General features: G+C 37.4%; 2 protein-coding genes across 2 annotated transcripts; one reads left to right on the top strand and one right to left on the bottom strand.

Annotated features, from left to right (window-relative positions):
• The first annotated feature begins 2918 nt into the window (after positions 1-2918).
• Positions 2919-4493, top strand: LOC133863955 (AT-hook motif nuclear-localized protein 22). The gene has a single exon (XM_062300125.1). It carries the CDS (start codon positions 3357-3359, stop codon positions 4305-4307), a length of 951 nt encoding a protein of 316 aa, XP_062156109.1. The 5' UTR covers positions 2919-3356; the 3' UTR covers positions 4308-4493.
• A 6091-nt stretch (positions 4494-10584) lies between these two features.
• Positions 10585-23969, bottom strand: LOC133864211 (kinesin-like protein KIN-UB). Its single transcript, XM_062300485.1, has 19 exons — positions 23402-23969; positions 22707-22807; positions 22396-22518; positions 21954-22139; positions 21576-21797; positions 21268-21424; positions 19722-19871; positions 18669-18757; positions 18145-18348; positions 17529-17651; positions 16717-16851; positions 16475-16606; positions 15890-16028; positions 15705-15797; positions 12998-13123; positions 12731-12856; positions 11854-11997; positions 11266-11394; positions 10585-11180 (listed from the first exon to the last, which is right to left on the bottom strand). Exons 1-19 carry the CDS (start codon positions 23586-23588, stop codon positions 11020-11022), a joined length of 2727 nt encoding a protein of 908 aa, XP_062156469.1. The 5' UTR covers positions 23589-23969; the 3' UTR covers positions 10585-11019.
• Between the last annotated feature and the right edge of the window lie 221 nt (positions 23970-24190).

Raw genomic sequence — 24190 nt, 5'->3', positions numbered from 1 at the left:
AGGAATTGAAATCTAGTATCAATCATAGTAAAGAAACATAATGCTATATATTGCTTGCGTTGACTGCTGAAACATTAACTAGTTGTTAAATAAGGCTATGATCATGATTTTTTTTTTTTTTTGTAAGTATATATATATATATGATCATGAATTAAGGTACACTCTTAATTTTCTTTTTCTATGCAATCTGCTGGCATATAATAAGAAGCGAAGAGAGCCCCGTACACAAACTTTATCCTCAAGATTAGGTATATATACGTTCATTAAAAGTTAAAACCCTCTTTGTCGTTGTTAGACTAAAACTGTCGTCTTCCCTTCTTTAATTTTCTTTTTTCTTTTTCTTCTAGCTGTAATTGCATGCTTCATTTATGATAAAATTAATGCGTAACAATAAAAAATCACTCAAATATGATTATGTGTGTTTAAATATAAATATTATTTTTATATCTATCACCTAATAGTTCTCATCCGTATTAATTGTTATTTATTTTATTTTTTTTCTAGATTAAATGTTCTCCCCACGTTTCTCATGCATGCTAAATTTCATGCAAATACAATATATATGTCGCAATTTATTAATCTCAACTACTCTATAACTCATTTATTTACTTAAAATTTTAAAATAGAAAATAACTATAATTTTGAACTTTTTAAAAATGATATATATAGCTCTTATTTATCGATTATCTTGATCATATTTAATTAGGGACCATTATAAAATATGTGAAGGTCAGATAGTGAAACTAACGCAGGGTCATACTCAGCCAACGTAGGACACATACAAGGAGTAAGAAGAGTCCAAAACTTGCCAAAGAGTATAGATCGATGACAGGTAAAACCTCCGGTGCTTAAGTTAGTAAAAATAAAAATGTCTTGCTCCATGCATCTAGAATCTTAGAAGAGTGAAGGGTTATGTGTTTGTATTTGAAAATGTGGCAATATCTTCCTTTTATGCTGGGCGCCACCCCTAACGTACGGGATACGACCTTGGTTAGGTGTAATATGTCGATGGGGTTTGACGTTGAACTAGTGGATGTGCTGCCGAATAACGGCTCACTTGCGGGTTATTATCGTGACTTGATGGATGGAGGGCTAGATTATACACTTGTTGACGGTTAGTACAAGACTTGAATCGGTTAATATTCTTTGTGGTCCTTAATTATGAAATTGTTTGGCCGACGTACACGTTGGCTTCCTTGGCCCAATTGGGGCTCGTGGCTTGGCATGCTTCTACGCGCAAGCTTGATATCAAGTACTATATATATGATCAATAACAAAATATTCACAAATAGGTATTTAACCCATAAAATTGATGGGGTAAAAAATAATAATAAAAATAACAATGATAGTCACGTCAGCGCTGCGGTGTATCATGGAAACATGTGTCGCGCATACACGACGACACATGTAGGATGACGTGGCTGTATGTTAATTTTGGACGAAAAATTAAACGAATGTATCATTTTCGTTTTTTCATATACCACATGTACTAAATTTGATAAAAAATAAAACTGAGGGGACAAAAAATAAAGTTTGTAAAGTACATGGGGCAAATAGGTATTTAACCTAGAGATTAATCTAGTTGTAAAAGATATACAAGTATAATACGTACAACTTGAATCTCACCGTGCTTAAATATTATATATAGACCGTAGAAAGATTAGTATATAAAATAGTAGCATTTGAGGAAGAATCGAATAGGCGCGTGGTGCATCAGCAGTGTGACGGAAAGGGAAGAGACACGTCTCAAAAATGAGTCAAAATCAACTGCCCAGGCCCATATTCTCTAAACATCAACATCACACACAGAGAGACAGAGAGAGAGGGAGTGTGTGTGTGTGTGTTTTGGCTTGGTTTCCTAAAACCGAGAGTCGCCCTCAAGACACGCCCTGACCCGAATTGGTTGTTGGGTGGGCCAACTCCAATTTCCCATGACCCACATGCGCTTCTCTCTCTCTCTCTCTCTCTCTCAATGAATGCCCCTAGTCTTGCACCAAATCACGAAATGCCACCCGTACGAAACTGCATTGGAGTAACGGACCCGGCAAGGCTGTAACTCTTCTTCATAGCGAAGAACAAACTCTTCCCACCTTCAGTTTCATTTTTGTCTTCTATCCATCTATCTCTTTTCAAAACCAACACTTTACACCCTTTAACATTTCATCTGCAGGCAGAAAAAAAAAAAAAAAAAAAAAAAAAAAAAAAGTAAAAAAAAAGAAAAAAAAAAAAAGAACAAAAACTTGTCAACTTTGTTAATAAAGCGAAGAAATAAGTAGCGATTTTAATTTCATCAGTTAAATATATATATATATATATGGCTTTGGAGCTTGACTTTTCTCGAGCTTCTAAAAGTAAATACATGAGTTGGAAAAGTTGTGAATATATATAATTGTTTTTGCAGAGGCGTTATTATGGTTCAAATGGGTGAATGAAACAATTATTATGCTTTGGACGATGAGGGAACACTGAAAACAAGACAAACCCATTAAAGCGAAGGGTATTTTGTCCCTCTAAATTTAACAAATTAATTTTTGTGGAGGAAAGAAGAAGTATAGCTAGATCGAGTAGTGTTCTTTAGCAGGTTTTTACATCAAGCAAGTACGTACGTTGCAGTACTTTTTTGAACTTAGAATCAATCATTCATTCAAGAGAGCTTAAGAGATCATCGAATTGGTTTTCAGCAACCAAATGAAGGACGCACAAGATTCATCTTATACTGCAGGCCTTTCAATCCCAGCCACCCAGCCATATATGGTCTGATGTAGACGTATATAATATATATATAGAGAGAGAGAGAGAGAGAGAGAGGGGATGGGGGTGAATCATAGGGCCCGCAAGGGGAGAGACAAAGGAGAGAGAGAAAGGAAAGAGGGGCCCACAGCACCGCCCATGCGCACGCTGTCTTACCGAAACCAAACCCATTATCGATCCGATTCCTTAGACCTAACCCTAACCCAACAGTACCCACACCATTACCCAGAAAGCTAAAACAAAAGAAGACTTACTCTCTTCTTACCATTTGTATACTACTAGTACAAGCTAGCTCTTCATCTTCTCCCAACAACATGACCTTCAAGCTAGTAGCTTCATAGGAAGCAGCTAAAAACTATTAGAACCAAAACCTCAACGAGCGGGTGAAGAGAAGAAACATGGCTGATTTCAGCTGAAAATTTGGTAGGTTTCCCTTTTTCTTCTTCTTTTGATCTGGTAAAGGTTAGTATAGCATTTGATTCATCAAAACGCCAGAAAAAAGAGCAAGAAAGAGAGTCAAAAAGGTAGCTACAAGTTGGGAGAGAGACAATTTGCTTGGATTTTAGTAAGTTTGAGCTAAGTTAATTAGGGTTTGAGGGCTCTAAATGGATCCTGCAGTCACAGCACACGGCCGTCCTCTCCCTCCGCCTTTCCTTTCAAGAGATCTTCATCCACACCCCCACCCCCACCATCAATTCCAACACCACCACCAACAACAGCAACAAAATTCCGAGGACGAGCAAAGCGGTAACGGCGGCTTAAACCGCGGCCAGAAGCGAGATCGCGACGAAAACACCACCTCCGCCAACATCAACAACAACGCCGCTGCCGCGACTACAACAATCGAAAGCAAGGAATTCGGCTCTGGCGGCACTGGATCAGAGGGAGAGATGACAAGAAGACCCCGCGGCAGACCCGCCGGCTCCAAGAACAAGCCCAAGCCGCCCATCATAATCACCCGCGACAGCGCCAACGCCCTCCGATCCCACGTCGTCGAAGTCTCCAACGGTTGTGATATCATGGAAAGCCTCTCGACTTTCGCCAGGCGCAGGCAAAGAGGGGTTTGTATTTTGAGCGGGAGTGGCACTGTCACTAATGTCACCCTAAGGCAGCCTGCTTCACCCGGAGCAGTCGTCACTTTACATGGAAGATTCGAGATTTTATCTTTGTCAGGCTCATTTTTGCCTCCTCCGGCACCGCCAGCCGCTTCGGGGCTGACCATATATCTGGCCGGAGGTCAAGGCCAGGTGGTGGGCGGGAGCGTGGTCGGTCCACTTCTGGCTTCTGGTCCGGTGGTAATAATGGCTGCATCATTTGGTAATGCAGCATATGAGAGGCTCCCATTGGAGGAGGAAGACCCGGGGGTTCCAATTCCTGGAGGCGTAAATCTCGGATCACCGCCGGGAATGGGTGGGCAGCAGCAGCAGCAACAGCAGCAGCAACTACTGCCTGATCCTAACACATCTCTATATCCTGGGGTGCCACAAAATCTTCTGAACCCATGCCAATTACCATCCGATGCCTACTGGGGTGGCAATGGTCGCTCTTCTTATTAACAAAAACGAAAACTGTGTTTTAATTAATTTCCTCCTCTTTGTTACTAGCTGTATTTCAATCAACTTTGATTCTTCTTTTATAAGTTAGTTATGTTCAATTAAGATGTTAATTATTATGTTATCCGTCGGTCTTTGATTGAAGAAGGATGTAAAAATCTATGAATTTTTGGTGGGTTGATTAATTTATCTGAATTGTTATCCCTCCACTTCACCCCGATCGAGTAATAGTAGCTAGCTCAGAGATGAAGCAGCAGTACATGCCGGATGGATGGCAATCCATTTCTCTATATCTATTCATTTAGTTGTTGCAGTTCTGGTAACTTCTCTGACAACCTATTCATTCACTCTTTTCAGAAGAAGGAAAAAGGAAGCCATCTATATTTTTTGGGTTTTCTATTTTTATTTTATTTTATTTTTTGCTGGAAGACTGTTAAGTTTATCACATAGTCCAAACCCTTAAAGAATAACTTAATCACATTACAAAACACAAATATATTTTTTTATTTATGGAGTTTGATTTTATGTTCTCTAAAAAAAGTAAGTAATATCAATTTCTTTATTGTACTTCATCATAAAAACATAGGAGTCATGATCCTTTTTCCTCAACACCATCATTACACCAGACCTCCCTTTTCACTTCCCACTTTCTCAAAATTAGTATTGATACATAGCAGGTTCAACAAAGTTGGTGACTGTTTTAAGGTTGGTGGAGGAGGTGGCAAAAATCTTAACTAGCTTCAAGATAATAAGGTCATCGTTAGAGTTCTCTCTCTCTCTCTCTCTCTCTCTCTCTGTGTGTGTGTATATGTGTGGGAGTCTCTGAAAAATTAGGGTTTGTTATGGAGGCAGCAGAGATGAACATTGGATACTGGGTCACACGTGCTCTGCTCTGTAAAAAGCTCCTTTTCGAGGCAACAACCAGAACAAACAGACCTTAAGCAAGCGTTAAAGTTTCTCTCTCTCTCTCTCTCTACCTCTCTCTGTCATTGGCACCAGAGAAATAAAGGGGTGGAATGATTCGACAAATGAGAAAGGTAAGTAATTGTAATATATATAACACTATACTTTTGTCTTGATTATGGAATGGATGCTCCTTGAAACCCTACCCACAACTGGTTCTCTGCAGTGGAACTTAACTCCCCCAGTACCAGCATATCCCTTACTCTCTCTCTTTTCTTTTCTTTTTTCTTTAAAAGAACAAAATTCTTTGGATTTTCATTGTTTTATACTTGCCTATATGTTCTCATGATCAGAGTTTCAGAGATCTTTTTCAGAGAAAATCTCGATCTTGATATCACCCCACAAGAACTAAATAAATAGAGAAAGAGTTTTATATTTTTTTTAGGTCGTCTAGCTTCATTACTTGCCTTTAAAGTTTCTTTTACTTGTTTCTGTAATCTTCCTCGTACGTCTTATAGATATTCATTATCTTCTTTTGTTATTTTTCGAAGCACATGGATTAAGAGGAGAAAACCATCGTGTTCTTCGTGGGATGCAATATAATGCATGCGCGTATCTCCCGGTTGGAGGGTTTCCTTCTATATATACATATATAACACTTTCTATCTTTTGCACCCCTTCATAATTGGATGTTCCTTCCTACTCAAAATATTAGTCAACCTTTTCTTTGTTAAATTTCATGCAAAACCTAATATAACCGGCATCTGGCTTTTGCTATAATATTATTAATAATTAAGGCAGATTTTTGCGTAGAATGCGACTTAAAATTAATGTCAAATGATGAGCACCGTTTGGTTCTTTGCTTGATTTCTTTTCTCAAGAAAAAACTGCGAAATTGATTGAAACTTGAAACGCCAATCTATGGCCGTGCTGCAATTCAAGATTCAATTAAGCACAGATTCCTACGCCTAGCTCCTTCTGTCTATATATCACTTTTCCCATATTTGCTAACTGGTTCAAGTTCAGCTTGTCCAACATTTTCCAGAGAGCAACCTTTTTACTATTCCACTAAGATGGTGAAAGAATTGTATGTGTGAATGGTTTGGTAAGGCTGAAACATTCAAAACACACAAATTAAGTAATCTAATCTATACTATACTGTTGTCATGTTGATAATTAAACTGCACGTGTATGAGGATAACTATTCATCTATAGTAGTTATCTTGAGAGAGTCATCTGATGAATAGTTCTTATGTGATGGTGACTTGATTAACATTCCCCCGCAAGCGAATATGCCGGGGGAGGAAACACCATGAGCTAATTGTCATGAAGGAAAAGAAACCATGATGAAGCACTTTAGTGAAGATATCTGCAGGTTGATCACATGTAGAATTGGATCGTAGTGAAATATATATCCTTACTAAGCAGCTTTTTTCAAATAAAGTGAAAATCCACCTCAATATGCCTAGTGCGTACCTCAATATGCTTAGTGCGTGCATGAAAGACATGATTGGAAGCAAGTGCAAGCATCAAGATTATCACACCAAAGTGTTGGACGCGAAAGAAGTGGGACTTCCAAATCCTTTAATATATAATTAACATCTGAAGCCGGTAACGTTCGACGTAGCAATCGCCATTACCCTATATTAAGTCTTGGTGCTGGACTTAGAAATAACATATTGTTTCTTTGCACACCGAGACACCAAGCAAGCTAGGACCGAGAAACACACCAAAACTAGTGGTGGAACTTTTTCATCAGGGTCATCAGCCCAATCAGAATCACAAAAGGCTTGAAGTAATAGAGATCTCTTAGACTAAAATAATCCATGCTCATCAAGCCCTCTAGATACCGAAGAACCTGTTTGAGAGCTGTCCAATGATGGGAATCGGGAGAATGCAAATGCTGACAAAACTGATTAACAGAGTAAGCAATCTCAAGATGTGTCATGCCTGGTGCAATACTGAAGAGCACTAACAAGCTGGCAATACTCAGAAACATTGAAGATAGAATCACCTCCGTATATAGGAAGACAATTTAGAGCCTGAAACACACGGAGATGCATATATAAGGTTTTGCACCTACTATTTTAGCCTTGTCCAAAAGATCCAAAATGTAATTGGATTGTCGTAGATGTAAATCTAAGTTATCCCAAGAAGCCTGAATTCTCAAGAAAACACTGACCAAGATCCTTCAATGCAAAATCATGATTGATTTTTTTGCAATAGAGCGCAAATAAGACCAAAATGAGTGCGGCCGTAACCAAAATGCCATCAACATAAATTAACATGAACAAATATTGAGAACCATGGTTAAGCACAAAAAAAGAATTGTCCACTGAAGATTGTGGAAACCCAAAATCTAACAGAGAATCAGAGAGTTGATTAAACCAATCACAATGTGCTTGTTTTAACCCATAAATTAGTTTGCAAGCATAATTAGCATATACAACCAGTGTTAATAAAACCTCGTAGTTGATCCATAAATACCTCTTAATTCCATGAAAAAATGCATTTTATATATCAAGCTATTTAATGTGCCAATTGAAATGCACTACAAAGGCAAAAACAATTTGAACAGTTGTAGGTTTGATGACAAGTCTAAACGTCACTGTTGGTCGAATCCTTTGTCCACCAATCATGCTTCATAATGCTCAAATGTATCAATATTCATAGTGTTGCTTCAACTTGTAGACGCACTTATTCCTGATAATCTATTGATGAGGAGGCCGATCGGGGACACGTCTTGTTGCCATGATGAGCTTCATACTCAGTAAGCATAGCTTGGCGCCAATAAGCACACTTAATGGTTTGTGAAAAATACGTGGGTTCTGGGATATGCAAAACAAATTAAGTGAAAAACAACTTTGTGTGACAGATAAATACATTGAGAATTAAACAGGATCATAGCACCATGATATCCTTTGTGATTAGTACTAAAAGCCAAGAAATATATATATATATATATATATATATATATATATATATATATATATATATATATATATATATATATATATATATATATATATATATATATATACACATTGTTTGTGATGCATATATATATGGATGTAGCAAAGGATAGCACGCATGCACTCAAAGACCTATAAAGATTTATATTCTAGTGTTTGATTAAACAACTTAGTGCATGTATGGTAAAGCATGATCCAATTAATGTGGGCATTGGCAAACGATTGATGATATATATATGGATTGAAGTGAGAAACGCATCAGCCTAAATGGAGGAGGCAAATGAGATGTAGCCAATAGGGAAATACCCATTTCACCTATATGATGATGCTTACACTTAGCTAAACCATTTTGTTGAGAAGAATTGTAACGCCGGGCAGAATTAAGATGTTCTAACAGTGTATGATAGCAATAGAAATTAAGAATTGAAGATTGAAAAGTGAATTCAGAAAGAGAGAAAATAACAAATGAAGAAGAGAAAGAAGTTAGCCCAAATAAATAAACAGATAAATAACTCTGAAAGACTGATATTTAATTGATATTTCAAAACTTCATTGTTACATTGAGTGTGTATCCCTTATATAGGAAAAAACTAAACAGATCTTAATTGGAAAAGAAAAACTTAATCTTTAATAGAAAAGGAAGACTAAATCATTATTGAAAAGGAAAACTAAAACACACGCATGCATAATTGGAAAAAAGAAAACCAAATCCTAATGGAAAAGAAAAACTAAAATACACATGCATAAATAAAATAAGACTAATATCGATTTTCTCCTGCATCAAATAATTGGGAAATGAAAGACGATGAATTCACAATCGTTATCTGATTAAAATTGCTTTATTCGAAAGATGAACTGATTCTCAACCAGAGTTTTAAACTCAAGAAAAGAGTTAGGGAAATACGTCAGATTTTTGTAATAAAACCAACAAAACCTAGTTATATCATCTATAAAAATGACATAGTAATGGTATGTAGCCACTGAGAGAGACAACATATAGTGGAAGTCCAGGCATCGGAGAAGACGTCACTCGAGTAGACACGTACAAGAAATGATAGTTTCTTGGTAAAATTCACAAGCAGATGCTTTATTGACCGAGGAAGACAGTACTGGAAGGTGAGAAGAACTGAGAAAGAAGCTGCAGATCGAAGCGAGAGGATGTTGAGGAAAATGTATTCTCAGCCATTTGGAAAGATGAAAGAAAATAGGAAAGCAAAAGCCCAGATTAAGCATGAGCTATTGAAGCTCTGATCGATACCATGAAAGAATTGTATGTGAATGGTTTGGTAAAACTTACAAAAACTGTATTTTAATTGTGTTGCTCTTATATATATAGATTGTACAGTTATGAGATTGAATCACGTTACAAGACTGAAACATTCCAAATACAAAGAAAAGAAAGTAGTAGTTATGTTGTTATGTTTTGCCTCCACCCTCATTTTTCCCTTAAAAAAATCATTTCAAAATATTCTAATTTTTTTTACTTTTTATTATAATTCAAACAAAAATCTTTTCAGTACTTTTCCATACAAATTCTTTCAACTTTATATCACATCAATCACTTCTTATTATTATTAAGAAACAAAATCACCTAAAAAAATCTTTACCAAACCCACCCGGAAGGGATCTCAATGACCCGTTTGATCAAAACAAATTAAGGAAGTTTATTTAGCACCGCCATCCTATTGTCCAAAAAAGCTTTTTTCCGCTATTCTCAAATTTTTGCACTTCTTAATTAATAACATTTGCTTCCTCTCAGTATAAATTCTATTCAGAGGGTCTTGTGCTGAAACTCGATCTTCATACTTTCCATATTTTCGATCTCTGACGAACACCAGCCCCCACTAAATAAGTCAAAAAACCGAACCATGTTCAGATTTTTCTACTCCAATCCTGCTTGAAGCCTTGAACCTCTTCAATTAGTAAAGAGCACCTCTCTTACCATCCATCTATACTTACAACATTAAATATACAATAATTTTGATTTTATAAATAAATTAGTTACGTCCTGAAATATGCCACGTCACTAAATAGTGGCGTGACATATTCAGCACGTCACTAAATAGTGAGGTGAAGTATGCAGCACACTACTAAATTATTTCGTGACGTTTCATTTTATAAAACATCACTAATTAGTGACGTGGCAGAAAATGGGTACTATAGACACGCTACTAAATTGCTTATTTTTTGTAGTGGCACTAGCACAAGATATCCTACCATTTTCCCTAATTATGAGGAGCTGTCGCTTGATTAATGGGCCTGATCAGACGTGGGGAATATTTGGAAATCACATGGGAAATATCAACTTGAGGGCTTAATTAGAAGCCTTCTACTTTCTAGCTACAACACTAGCTAGACAAGTCTCGCACTAAAATGTCTACTCCCATACCGGGTCCCAACAAAACTATACAATATTGATTTTCATTGCCAATAAAAAATAAAAAACAATTTGTACAATATTGAAAAAGAAACGCTGGACATTTTGAGTCTGTCCGTCCCACTTCAGAGAACTGAAGGTGGAACCAATTTGACTCGCTCGTTCAGGAACAAAATTTTCTCTTCCTTTTTTTCCCCCCCTTTTCCATTAAGCTACAATCATGGATGCTCAAGAAAGAAGCTAAAACATGGATTACAAGCCCAACCCACGCTTTACACAAAATTGGCGAGTGGGATATCTTATGGGATGCCCCTTTATGTAGTAGGGTGGGGGGTGTAAGATCCCCTCCACTGCACGTATATATACGCCGTATTATGAGAAGCTTCTTCCGCACGTACATCACACTCACCGCAGCTAGATGTGCGAATAACAGTTAGGAGAAACCCCAATATTATTCCATTAATCAATACTCCATCCGTAGCCGTCGCATTTCAGATCGGAAGGTGGGGCTGGAACTCAATGTCTTATGGGCAAGACTCTTTATGTCCTCTCGAGAGCAATCGTGTGAGATACGAACAAGCTCCCAGAGGGCACCTCCACTGATCATGTCCTTTGCATTTACTTCTGCACTCCAAAAACCCAGAATTTTAAAGGAACAAGTAGTACAAGAGATCTAAGTTATTCAATAAGATGAGAGAAGTCCATGTACCATGCTGTGCCAAGTGGCAGAGTGCAAGCTCAATATGACGCCTGATTGGTGGAGCTTCACTATTAGCATTTTGTACAATCCATGGAAGTGCACCATCTTCTATCAAAAGAGATCTGCCACTTTTTGTCCCTATAATGAGGCACCATATCAATTACCTTAATAACGAAAAACTGCATTTCATGTGAATGCAATCTTCTATGGCAGATATCACATATATTAAAAAAAATATAATAATAAAAAAAATTTAAAAAAAAATTATTGTAGCTACAAATCCAAAACTGAGGCACATACATAATTATCAAAATTGATTTTGCTGAAATTATGAAAATGACCTCAAAACACACCATACACAGAGAAAAAATTGGGCTAAGAAGACAATCTTTTCATTCAACCATTTGGGTATTCATTTTTGGACAACCAACAAGCAACTTAGTAAATTGCATGACCACGATGTACTAAACATCAATCAGGTTGAATATTTATCAAAATCCATTGCCACCACTTACAGGTGATGGGAAGACAACAACTCTAGACGTATCAATACTGAAGGACTATATAATGATGTGTTAGATGAATTGAGGCACGTACCTTGAGTAGAGGCTCGAGACTCGCATTTCGCAAAGTTGGCAATTCCACGTGCAACTTGAGATAGGACATCAGGATGCCCACATCTAACTATTCCTAGCAAGGCCCTAATAGCGCCATCAGACCTCAGCTTCATCTGTAGCTTATCTACAGGTTAAAGGGGATAGGGAAAGAACAAAAAAAAAAGAGCAAATGACTATCAACAAAGCATGATTTAGATTGAAAAACTAGCATACAGGAGATGTGAGGACAAAACATTCAAACCAGTTTAATACTTAAGAATGGAAATTGGATCTTCTATAAAGTCTTATATAACAGGGCAACAGGCATCAGCAAGATCAACTTAACCTATCTCTTCCAATTTTCCAGACCATGGTTCCTATTCTTAACAATTTTTTAGCAGAAAAAAAAAAAAAAAAAAAAAAAAAAAAAAAAAAGAAAAGAAAGAAGAAAGAAGAAAAAAAAAATGGTTCAACAAGTAAAAAATAGTATTTCACACCATAATATTTGGAAACTGATAGCAAAAGTCTTATCTTCATTCACTAGATTTTATTATTATTAACTTGAAACACAGGAGAAAAATTAGTGAAGCAGAGAGAATTTTACGTAAAGGCAATGCTCCATATCTTATTAGAAGCAAAAGAAAATAAAAATAAGATCTTTAAACAGTAGAAGATAGGAATTTATCATGATAAACTTTTTTGTCATGGTACCAAAAGTATCCCTTCTTTAATGCAAAGGTGCTAGAATAGAAGCGCTTCTTGATTGATGTAGTGCCCAAGAATTCTTTCCAATTTCCCAACATAAACTTTTCATAATCTAAATGGCATGAATGGACAAAAACATAACAAAGGAGATGCTGCAATAAAGTTCAGTATACCATTGCCACATAGATTAGCAATAGCTCCAGCAACCATGCGTAGGGTTTGAGGATCCTCAGCATCAGCTGCTGTCATTGATAAAAGACTAATTCCCCCTTGAACCATTATAAGTTCTTGATTGGCTTCTGCAATGTCAGAAAGGAAGAAACATGAAAACCGATATTATCCAAATGAACAAAATACCAGCATAATGGTAATACAACTCAAACTAAGGAATAGAGCTCCAGCCCTCTCAAAGGTAAGGAAAAATATAAATGCAAAATTACCATTCATTGCAAGATTGGCAATTGCACCAGCTGCTACTCTGCGCACAGTTTCATCCTCAAAGCTTCTAAGAAGCATCAGCAAGGAAGTAAGACCACCAGCTTCAACAATCTTTTTCTGGTTAGCTTCTGCTTTTTGCATGGGAGAACACATCATTTTTAACAACAAATTTTAAAAAAAAAAAAAAAAAAAGAACAAAAAAAAAAAGAACAAAAAACAAGAAATGCATCTAAAAAAGAATAATACGCGTGCTAAGATATAGAATTAATTTGGAAATTTGGAGAGGATTTTTAAGGATCCTGAGATGATTGACCATTACTCTGACACAAACTTAGCAGGTGAAAGGACAATGACATACGAGCAGGGTACAAAAAGAGAGAGAGAGAGAGAGAGAGAGAGAGGTCCAGATTATAAGATAACTCCTTTCATGATTTCATCAAGTTATAGATCACATGTTGGGGGATTCGGATATGAACCCATATTAGATCATACATCATAATATATAATAAATACAGCAGAGATAATGTCTCATACAAGAAATATATTCATCTTTGGCTTCATTCATTATCCTTCAAGAACTGCATTTGCTCCAGAAAAAATTATAACCAAGCAAGAGTTATACATAAAATCCCACAAAACTAGAGTTTCAAATAGTAAACCAACTTTTTAAAGGAAAATATTAAAATCACACCCTGTGCTTTCAATCATTATCAAAAAAATTCTTGAGATTTCAATTTTATCAAATGGATCCCTGCAGATGAAGAATTTATCAAATAGATCCTTCCCTTCAGATTCTGCCAATTTTTCTAACAACATGCTTAGAAAAAATCAACCAAAATAGATGGAATGATCTATTTGATAAAAATAAAAACTCCAGGAATTCTTGATTATGAGTGAGAATACAGTGTGATGACATTTTCCCTTTCTAGAAATAAAGATTAGCAAGTAGTTGCAACTCTATTTGCACATGTTACCTTTATTTTCAAATGATAGTGATAAAGAAAATTTTCTTTATAAAAGGACGACAAGTTTACTGTACATCACAAAAATAGGACTGTGCCTTCACTGAACAATAACTACAGCAATATTAAACGGGTAAATATTCTCCTCTACCAAACCTCATTAAGAATTTACTTTTTTATTTTGTCACCAGTAGAAAACCTAAACAATGGACAACCTGACTTATGCTAGCTATTCATATCTGGGATGGTGTTATTGAGAAGGTTGAACGTCGGTTGGCCAGCTGGAAAAGGTTATACCTTTCCAAGGGAGGTAGAGTTACCCTCATCAAGAGTACTCTTTCCAACTTGCCCACGTATTTTTTGTCTCTTTTTCCTATCCCGGCAAGTGTAGGTGCTCATATTGAGAAGCTACAACGAGACTTCCTTTGGGGAGGAATTGGTGATGAGTTCAAGTATCATTTGGTGAAATGGTCTAAAGTGTGCACTCCAGTTTCAGAAGGCGGGTCGGGTATTAGAAATCTGGTGGTGTTTAACAAAGCTCTATTAGGCAAATGGCTGTGGCGTTATGGGATTGAGAGGGAAGCTTGGTGGAGAATAGCGGTGGATTCCAAGTTTGAAAGTTTATGGGGAGGTTGGTGCTCCCTAGAGCCTACAAGTACTTTTGGGGTGGGGTTGTGGAAGAACATCAGGAAAGGGTGGAAGAAATTTGTAGGATTCTCTAGATTTGAGGTGAGAGGTGGGGCTAGAACAAAATTTTGGCATGATTTGTGGTGTGGGAACTCAACTCTTAAGGAAGCTTTTCCTGTTTTATTTGGAATTGCTCGTGCGAAGGATGCTTCAGTTGCGGATAATGTGGAGCTTGTGGGTGGCTTCAATCAGTGGAGCGTGTGCTTTTTAAGAGAAGCGCATGATTGGGAAGTGGATACCTTTGCTGCTTTTTTCCAGGTATTGCACTCAGTCAGTTTTAATAGAGGTAGTGAAGACAAATTGTGGTGGATCCCTTCCAAAAAAGGTTTGTTCAAAGTTGGGTCTTTCGTTAGCTCTCTGGCTTGCGATGTGAGAAGTCACTTTCCTTGGAAGAGTGTATGGCGGACTCAGACTCCTCCGCGGGCGGCTTTTTTCGCGTGGTCTGCTGCTCTAGGCAAGATCCTAACGGTGGATAACCTCAGGAAGAGGCATGTCATTGTGGTGGATAGATATTGCATGTGCAAGAGAAGCGGGGAATCAGTGGATCATCTTCTCCTTCACTGCGATGTTGCATACGCTATGTGGAGTGCTATTTTTTCTCGTTTTGGTATGTCTTGGGTTATGCCTCTGAGGGTCCTTGACTTGTTTGCGTGTTGGTGGACGGCTGGTAGGCTGGGGAGTGCTGTTATTTGGAAGATGGGCCGACATGCATTCTCTAGAGTGTTTGGAAGGAAAGAAATGATAGGTGTTTTGAGGATTTGGAGAGATCCTCAGAGGATATTTTAGCTTCTTTTTTTCATACGTTGTATCTTTGGACGGTGGCTTTTTTGTCACCGTTGTCGTTTACCTTTGATGAATTTCTTGTTCGTTTTTCTCTTTCTAGCTAGGTGCGTTCTCTTGTATACTGCCGGTGTATTGAGGGGCGCCTTACGCTTTTTTAATAAGACCAACTTATTACTTATCAAAAAAAAAAAAACTTATGCTAGCTATACAACAACATATTACATGTGAGCAAATATCTGAAAACAAGGTGAAAGAGAGCCAAAAACAAGTTACCCACCTTCAGCTGCTAAGTTGGCAACCACTTTCACAGCATGAATCCGTACATTGGCATCTTCTGACTCAAGTAGTGCCAAGATCTTTTGCAATCCAACTGTCAAATTGATTGATAGAAAAAAGAAAATAAGAAATAAAAAGATTATATAAGATCCAAATGACATTAATTTTCACAAATTTCTCTCTTACCTTGCTCAAAGAGTGTTGCAATTGATGCTTTCTGTCCATTCCCTGAGTCTTTGAGTTGGGAATGCCTAACAGGAGACATGGAGGAATCTAGACCAGCAAACACATTTCCAGTCCCGCCTCTGTCAAGACACATTTTCATCTATAAACATAAACCAAAGAAAATAGTATTAAATTTTTTTAGAAAATACACATGTACTACAGCAAATGCAAAGGAGGGACAAGAATACTCATAACCATTTATCACTAATAACCTAAACCATTCAATCTGCTAAACAAGGGGGTTTCTCATACAAAGAGGCACTTCAGATTTTATTTTTTCTCAGAGTTGTCACCAAGGAGGCAGATATCTGGCAAAATCTAGTGAGCTCTTCCTGATACTCTCCCCTTTGTCTCAAACTGTTATTAAACTCCAGGATTCACACAAACCATGAAACTATATAGCTTTTATATGATGTAACAGTTAAAATCTAAAACATCTCCATAATGTACTAAAAAGCAAAAGAATCATGGCAATATCAACATATAAACTACAAACAGAATTTAGATCAAGCCTAAAGGTTAAGCTTAACCTCCATAATCAAATACCTGATCAGCTTCAAAACTCAATTGAAACAACTGGCTTTTTAGTACTATAATTTCCTCTTCGAGTTTCTTCTTCTGACGAGTCTCGTCCTCCAGAATTTTCCGAAGCTTTAGCATTTCTGCATCTCCACCTGCCTAGTACATCAAAACAAAACCTTATACACCAGCAATTACATGCTTGGAAGTTGAAGAAATCCAGAGGATGCTGGTACAAAAGAACTCTGTAATCCAGGAAAAACCCATACCGCTAACGGCGGATGTTGCCCTAGTTGACTTCTAAGATTTTTCACCTCCTCTTCAGCCACCTTTCTTAGGTTAGTTTCCTTTTCAAGGAGCTTTTTGATCTCAACAACTTCCTCGGCAACAGAAAGCCCAGACCCCTGCAAGATAAATAAAATAAAAATACAATATGATTATCTTAAAATAAGTCAATACATTAGTGTGCAGAAGGTAAATTTTTAAACCAACTAGGGTCATTATACCAAAACATTTCCATTACACCAAAACCATCAAAACTTCATTCTTGTGAAATGAGCCATCTAACTCTATAAAAGCAGTGCAATATGCCTGTTATTATAGACTAGATTGAACTCAGCTGATTTTGAATCAGACCCTTCCAGTCATCTCACATAGAAGTAAACAAATTTAAACTCATTGTCATTAAAGGTGTGTGAAACAGGTTACATGGTAATATGGTTATGCTAAGCAAACGCAGTTAAACAAGCCAATGGATCAGATCCTCACCCCTACCCCACCACCAAAAAAAAGAACAGGTAATTGATACAACCTCAAAAAAGCTAAATGCACCAGCATAGACTGTTACACTATGCTTCAATGTTGAACAAAAATGACTTCTGTATTTCATTAAAAAAGATTCTAAAGAGCCACGTATGCAAAAGACAGTCGAAAGATATACAAAATCGGTCCAAGTTGACGTTGACAAATATCAGCATGCATGTCTGTTGTCTCAAAAAGTTTCCTAATACCAACAATTGGCACAAGATTCCTTCAAGAAAACCACAATATAGCAACTAAAATGGTTTCTATAGGGGAGTACCTGTAGAATACATTTACCATCAGCGAAGCCATCATGATCATGCTTTTGCTGATTCAACACCAACTTCTCCTCCAGCTGCTTGACTGAATCCATATAATCCATCTGGCATTTTAGCCTCTCCTTCTGAAAGAAACAACGATGCTTACACACAGCCAAATAAAAGAGAAAAAAGTTAAAAACTAAATAACTTCAAGGCTCCAAGAATCCTTGCAACTGTGAAAGAGAAGTGAAAGGAAATGTTCTAATATGGCTTCCTTTCTTGAGCATTTTATGCATTCTGTTTCTTTCTCTTGTTCTTTTTGAGATCCAAATGAAGGCCAAACCAGCATGACAACATTTAACAAAGAAACAACACAAAATACTTGGATTTGATCCACCAGGGCTGTGAGTTGACCCTCAAGATCCCAGCCAGTTTAGCTAGCACTTTTCATTCTTCAACTCATTTGAACAGGCATTAGAATTAAACCATCAACCATTATCAAGTCTGATGCATAAATATATAACAGATTTCATTATTTAAGTACACACACCCACAATGTACATATGTATTTGAAAAAAAAAAATCAGTTCAAAATTTATTGCAGATAAGAGTGTTCAAATACATAATTCAACAAACCTCCAATGCATCTGCAAAGCTTGTCTCAACCTCAGAAATTCGATTTTGTGCTTCTACATTTATTCTTTCAACTTCATCCTCAAAAGCTTTCTGCTGCCTTTCATTTTCTGCAATGAGCTTGTCCAGTTGTACTTCAAGCTTTCTGGACAAACTTTTGTAATCAAATTCTTCCTTTATTTTCAACATATTCTCCACCTTCATAGCCTGTGAGAGATAACAATCTAATAATGACTCACCTGGTCATTTAATATGAACCCTCAAAAAAGTTCGCATTTATATCAAGATAAACACTAGGTGTCAAGAAAGATATGGAAGAACAAGAAAAAGAAAAAGATTGTAATGATCTAAACAATACATGACTATTAAATAATAACATATCAGCCAAAGTGCCTATCTAAAAAAAAATATAGCATAGTACATGAGTAGCTCTGTCTGTGAGAAGTTACAAATAATACTGAAAGCACGACACATATTAGACGCTTCGAAGCTAAATCTTTAAAGCCCTTCTAAAAATAAGAACTTACCCTTTGTCCAAACAGTATGGTACTTGCAGTCTCTCCTCGATGGCGTGGGGATGGGCCAATAGTCACAATTAACGACGTCCTCGCCGTGCCTATGAAACAATAACCAATGTGAAATAGAACATTTAGTAAAATTTATAACACTGTAATAAGCTTCAATATGCTGGGAAAAAAGTGTAGAAAGAACCACTTGGAATGAAGATAAAGATTGGCATTATGTCAGAGAAGGCTAAAATAAGTATTAAGCCCAAATGTGCATTGAATCACTATGATTCAATATGTACACATCTGAATCATGGCTAACGTCCCATATAATAATTTGACCATCATCACCAATCCATCATGATTACATGCCTCTTCCTCAGGTTATCCAAAGTCAATGTCTTTTCTAACGCATCCGTCCAAACAAAGAACGCCACTCTAGTAGCATTTGGAAAAACAAGGCTCCTTCGAGAGTGGCATTCTTTGTTTGGACGGCTGCATTAGGGAAGACATAGACTTTGGATAACCTGAGAAAGAGGCATGTAATCATGATGGATTAGTATTGTATGTGCAAGAAGAGTGGGGGATCCATTATCACCTTCTGCTCCTTTGTGAGGTGGCTAGAGACATGGTTTTCAGTTTTCTGTCTATTTGGAATAGAGTGAGTCAAGCCCCAACGGGTGGCGGAGCTATTGGCTAGTTGGAGAGGTCAGTTTCGAAGCCATCATAATATAAAAGTTTGGAAGATGGTTCCCTTGTGCTTAATGTGGTGTATTTGGCGAGAATGCAAAGTGTGAAATTTCGAAGATTGTGAGAGTTTGGTGATTGAGTTAAAAGCTATTATATTCAAATCCCTCTATGTTTGGATGGCTGCTCACAAAAATCCTTTATTTTCTAATGTCTTAGAGTTTTCAGATTGGTGTTATTCCTCTCCCTAGTTGGGTGTCTCTCATGTATACTCCATGTGTACTTGGGTTGCATCCCTCTAAGCTTTCTAATAAAATTGAATTACTTTTTAAAAAAAATGACCATCAAAGTCTGAGCACAGTCACATAAATATGAAAGACATCTCACCTCCAAATGAATCTTTAAGCAACCTCGTAAGCTTTGAATCACGAACTGGAACATGAGGACTATTCTCTGCTAGAGCATTTATGCACTTCCCTAATGCACTAAGAGAGAGATTGATAGACTTAGCTTCCTCTAGCATATGTCCCTCACTTCCTGCCAGTAAAAGGACAGAGATAATGTCACTATATAACAAGGAAGTGTACCTCATAAACACATTGGAATCAAAATAAAGCAAATTCATCAAAAGCCATATAAGGCCCTTAAACCATTGCAACAGCAGTGCACTTTTTGGGATGTAAAAATTCAATGTGAAAACATCCTCTAGTGGAAGACAAAGACAGGAACAACTCATACTTAAAAAAAAAATTGCTGTACTAAAACGTTTTACTATGGCTGAAAGCCATTTAAGAATTTAAGAAATCATAAAGTTGGATGCTGAAGAAAAACCCTCTCGAATTACACATAAGAACCGTAAAACTAAGTTAGAGATTGTATGCCTAAACTCCAAGTCAATAACCATAACTACTGGAAACCTCACCGTACTTATAAACTAGTAGAAAATAGAATATTGCCTCACTTTTTGCTGGCTCTTTCAGAAAAAAGAGAGAGACCCACCTACAAATGTCTTCATATGAGGACCTAATACCCTTAGATACCATCAAGCAGATCCAGCTGTAATGCACTGCTTAATGGGAACCAAAAAAAAAAAAAGATTCTATTTTCTAACGAGATTTCCATCTAAAACAAAAGCCTTTTAGAATAGGAACCTTTTTTCTTTGCAGTACTCTTCTACATCTCATTTCCATGCACAAGTTTCACTATAATGAAAGTAGCCTAAGGGAAGTGCTTTACTGGCCTCACAATAATCCATCTCCAAAGGCCAAGTGCATTAAATCTCCCAAACCCCTACACGTGAAAAGTTCATGTAACAGACATGAATAGGACTCCAACTTGTGAAGCTTTTGTAGACATTTATGCACTCTTGATTGTAGGATGTTGGGTTTCACAGCCACAAGCAAGCAGGGTGCCACCTACTTGAGAAAAAAGAGGGCGGGAGTGAGGGGAGAGGGTGAGATGCTGTTCTCTTCAAGTAATGAAATTTTTTGAACAAATCCATCTCATAATAGCACCTTCGGCACCATATACATGCATTGACTTTTCAATCATTCCAAACAACTGAAACACTAAGATTCAACAAACAACTTGGGGCGACCATCCGCGCTGCAAGTTCAAGGGGGAGAGCAAAGTGCGTGGGATTTTTTCAGGGACAAAGGAGCCCCAGGGACCAAGTCAAGTCTGCAGGGAGCTCCACCACCTCCAGTACAGAAATTTAAACCATGTTACGATTACAGGCATGGAAATGCATAAATACCCAGCTCTGCCCAAGGAAGGCCAACCCCCACTGTGGAGCCTACTAGCATACTATTAAAACTGGGTGGAACATACACAACATGCCTTGGAGAAACAGCTACTTATAAACTTATTGGTTATACAACCAAATAAACATGTCACGTGACTGATGAAAGAGGTCATAAGTCGGGGTATAAACCTGACTTGTGGATACGCTCTGAACCTGCCAGATCTACCACAACTAACTTGCTTTTCCGAACAAGCGGCTTAAAAGGTTTGGCCAAGTGAGGAGGAGGGTCACCATTTTCACTGGAAATGATGTCTTCTCTCCCCATGACAGACCTTTTAACATGTACCTGCAGTAAGGAATTTGAATATATCAACATTTCAGTAATACAGAACAGTGCAAAGAATTACAACATCTATATCACGAAATGTTGATGCAAGAGCTTAAACAAATATATAATTGAAAATTATTGTATAATAGACAGGATAAAATTATTTTACCATCAGAATAGCATGACTACGAGAAGATTCAGTATTCAATTTTGTGTTAGCAGCAATTCGATGAGCTTCCCCTATTCTAAGCAGCTCCATGAAACTCTGTTGGTCCCTGATTTCTACAAGAGTTGCCCCAGGTACTGAAACATCACCAGTTTTAGGATCTTCCACAATAGGAATGTTATCATTTCCAGGATCGAGCAGGTCTTGGAGAGTCTCCAAGTAAAGCTACACATTTTTGTTGAGAACAAAAATTTCAGACATTTTGTAAACAGGATGAAATTAAAAGATTAAAATCTGAAAACAAGTTTTCAATATTAACGTCAATGGTGAAAGAGAATTGTGACTATAAGTTTTCTTTATGCAGCAATGTACTAGAGAAACCTGCAAATATGAGACTGAGACAGAATCAGTCTCAGGAGAAATATCTGCAAAAATATCCTCCATCGAACGAACCATGATTCCACGATCAGATGTATCTTCCTCTCCCAGCCGTCCAAGAGTAAAAGTTTTCCCAGTACCAGTCTGACCATAAGCCATAACAGTCCCGTTGTAACCATCTAGAACACTCTACAAAAGCAAAGGGCACGTTATTAGATTGCTCCACAATATCTAAGATATAATAGTAGGAGTATATGACAGGAGATTTGTTTCATATAACCTTAATGTGAAGAAATATTGTGAACACTTGCCAGTGATAAAGTAATACAACTAGAGGTAAAGGGTACATGAATCAGCTATAACGAAACAAGAAAAAAAAAAAAAAAAAAAACTAAATTAGGGAAGATCGTCTAACAATTAATGTAGGTTCCAAAAAATAACAGACCTCTACAACAGGCTTGGCGACAACTTCATAGACACGCTTCTGGGATGCAAATTCAGTAAGCACCCCATCAAATTCGTAAGTGTCTGAATCCCAATTGTTTTTCCGAAGCTTTAACCTTTTAAGCTGAGGTAGAGCAAAATCCCAGAATAATTTATGGCACCACAACCAAGCAATAAAATACCAGAAAGCTTAAAACATAAAAAGAAAAAGGAAACATCCGTACGGGAACATTTTTTGAAAATACAAGAATTAAAAGTCATGTGCAGAATCTACAAATCGTAACTAGAATGACACTAGGGGGCTAGGGGCACCTCTGGCAGCAATTCCACACAATCAGCAAAATCTGCATCCGCCGCCAATTCTTCCACATTTCGTGGTCGCAGTCTTACAGCCACTCGAACTCTTCCCGGTACTGTCCAGGAAAAAGCACAAACATAAACAAAATCTATTTAGTCATGCATGTGGAGATCGCCTTACGCACATATATACATACATACACGAGTGTGTGGGAGATGTGAACAGTTAGCACCTGAGACAAGGGCTATGCAAGAAAGGAGCAAGAATTGGAGCACTAAAAAGTTATTAACACTTCTAAAAGCTTGAATAATTTGATAACCAAAAAAAAAAACAAAAAAGAAGAAGAAAAAACTAGGATGTCTCATGTCTCCATGAAAATGAAATCTACTACTTGCAGGGCATATAAAAAGCTCTAAATCCACCATCCGGAACCGGACCATTAAATTAATACCAGAGCAGCAGACCTATAACCACAATTTGAGCTATAAAATCACTTCCATAATTTCAAAAAATTCTAATAATTCAAAAACTTCCACAGTTCATGCCAATTCCAGTACATTTGTACATTCTAGACTTCTAGTGCATCAATCTCAAACGCTCGGACCAAAAAAAAAAAAAGCGCACACACACAAAATGAAATCGCATTGCAAGAAATAAAAAAGTAGATATACAAAGTAGTGCATTGGATCATGTTTGGAATGAAATTCACCTCCGTCGTTGTCTTTTGCAGCGAAAGAGGCGGGGCTGCTGCGGCGGAGAGCGGATCCCGAGGACTGAGACGGAGGAATCCTGGATTTGAACGACGAAGATTTGAGGTTCGCCGCCGGGAGTGGCCGATCCAGCTTCATGCCACTACTTCCCCTGTGAACGCCATTTCTATACGCACTGGAAGCCATCAAAAAACAATCGCTATCTTCTCCTCCGAAGCTCGAACACTCTCTCCTCCATTCAAGCTAACCAAGCAGTAAGATTCGGAGAGCGTGAATGTGCGTCGGATTTGGAGGGGTTCTGTGGTTTCAAAGCAGCGCTCGTGATTTTCAAACAACCAAAAGAGAGAAACAACGAGGTGCGGAAGAGACAGGGGAGAGAGGGGTCGCAGAGTGGTGGGTCCTACTGGTTTTTATAGTCTGTGGCCCGGTGGGTGAAATTACGAGAAGGTACGCAGTCTGCCATTCTGCTGCTGCGTTTGGTACTGTGGACTCATATCTGTTTGTGTCTGAGAACTGTCTTCCCTCGTGGGTGACTAGAATTGCGCCGACCGGCCCGTGGTGCGAGAGTGGCGCAGCTCCTCTCCCTTTTTCTTTTTCTTTTTCTTTTTCTTTTTCTTTCTTTTTATCTTTTTTTTAAGTCGGAGACAATAACAAATTACATTTGTCAATATACTATGTTACTTTTTTATAAATTTTCTGAGCAATGAAGGAACACGAGAAGTAACACATAAGAGTAAATATTAAGGTAGTATTAAATTATTAATTAAATAATTAAATTTATTTTTTTA

This window comes from Alnus glutinosa, chromosome 3 (genome assembly GCF_958979055.1).
Source record: "Alnus glutinosa chromosome 3, dhAlnGlut1.1, whole genome shotgun sequence".
NCBI lineage: Eukaryota > Viridiplantae > Streptophyta > Magnoliopsida > Fagales > Betulaceae > Alnus > Alnus glutinosa.
This window is presented reverse-complemented; position numbering and strand designations above follow the sequence as displayed.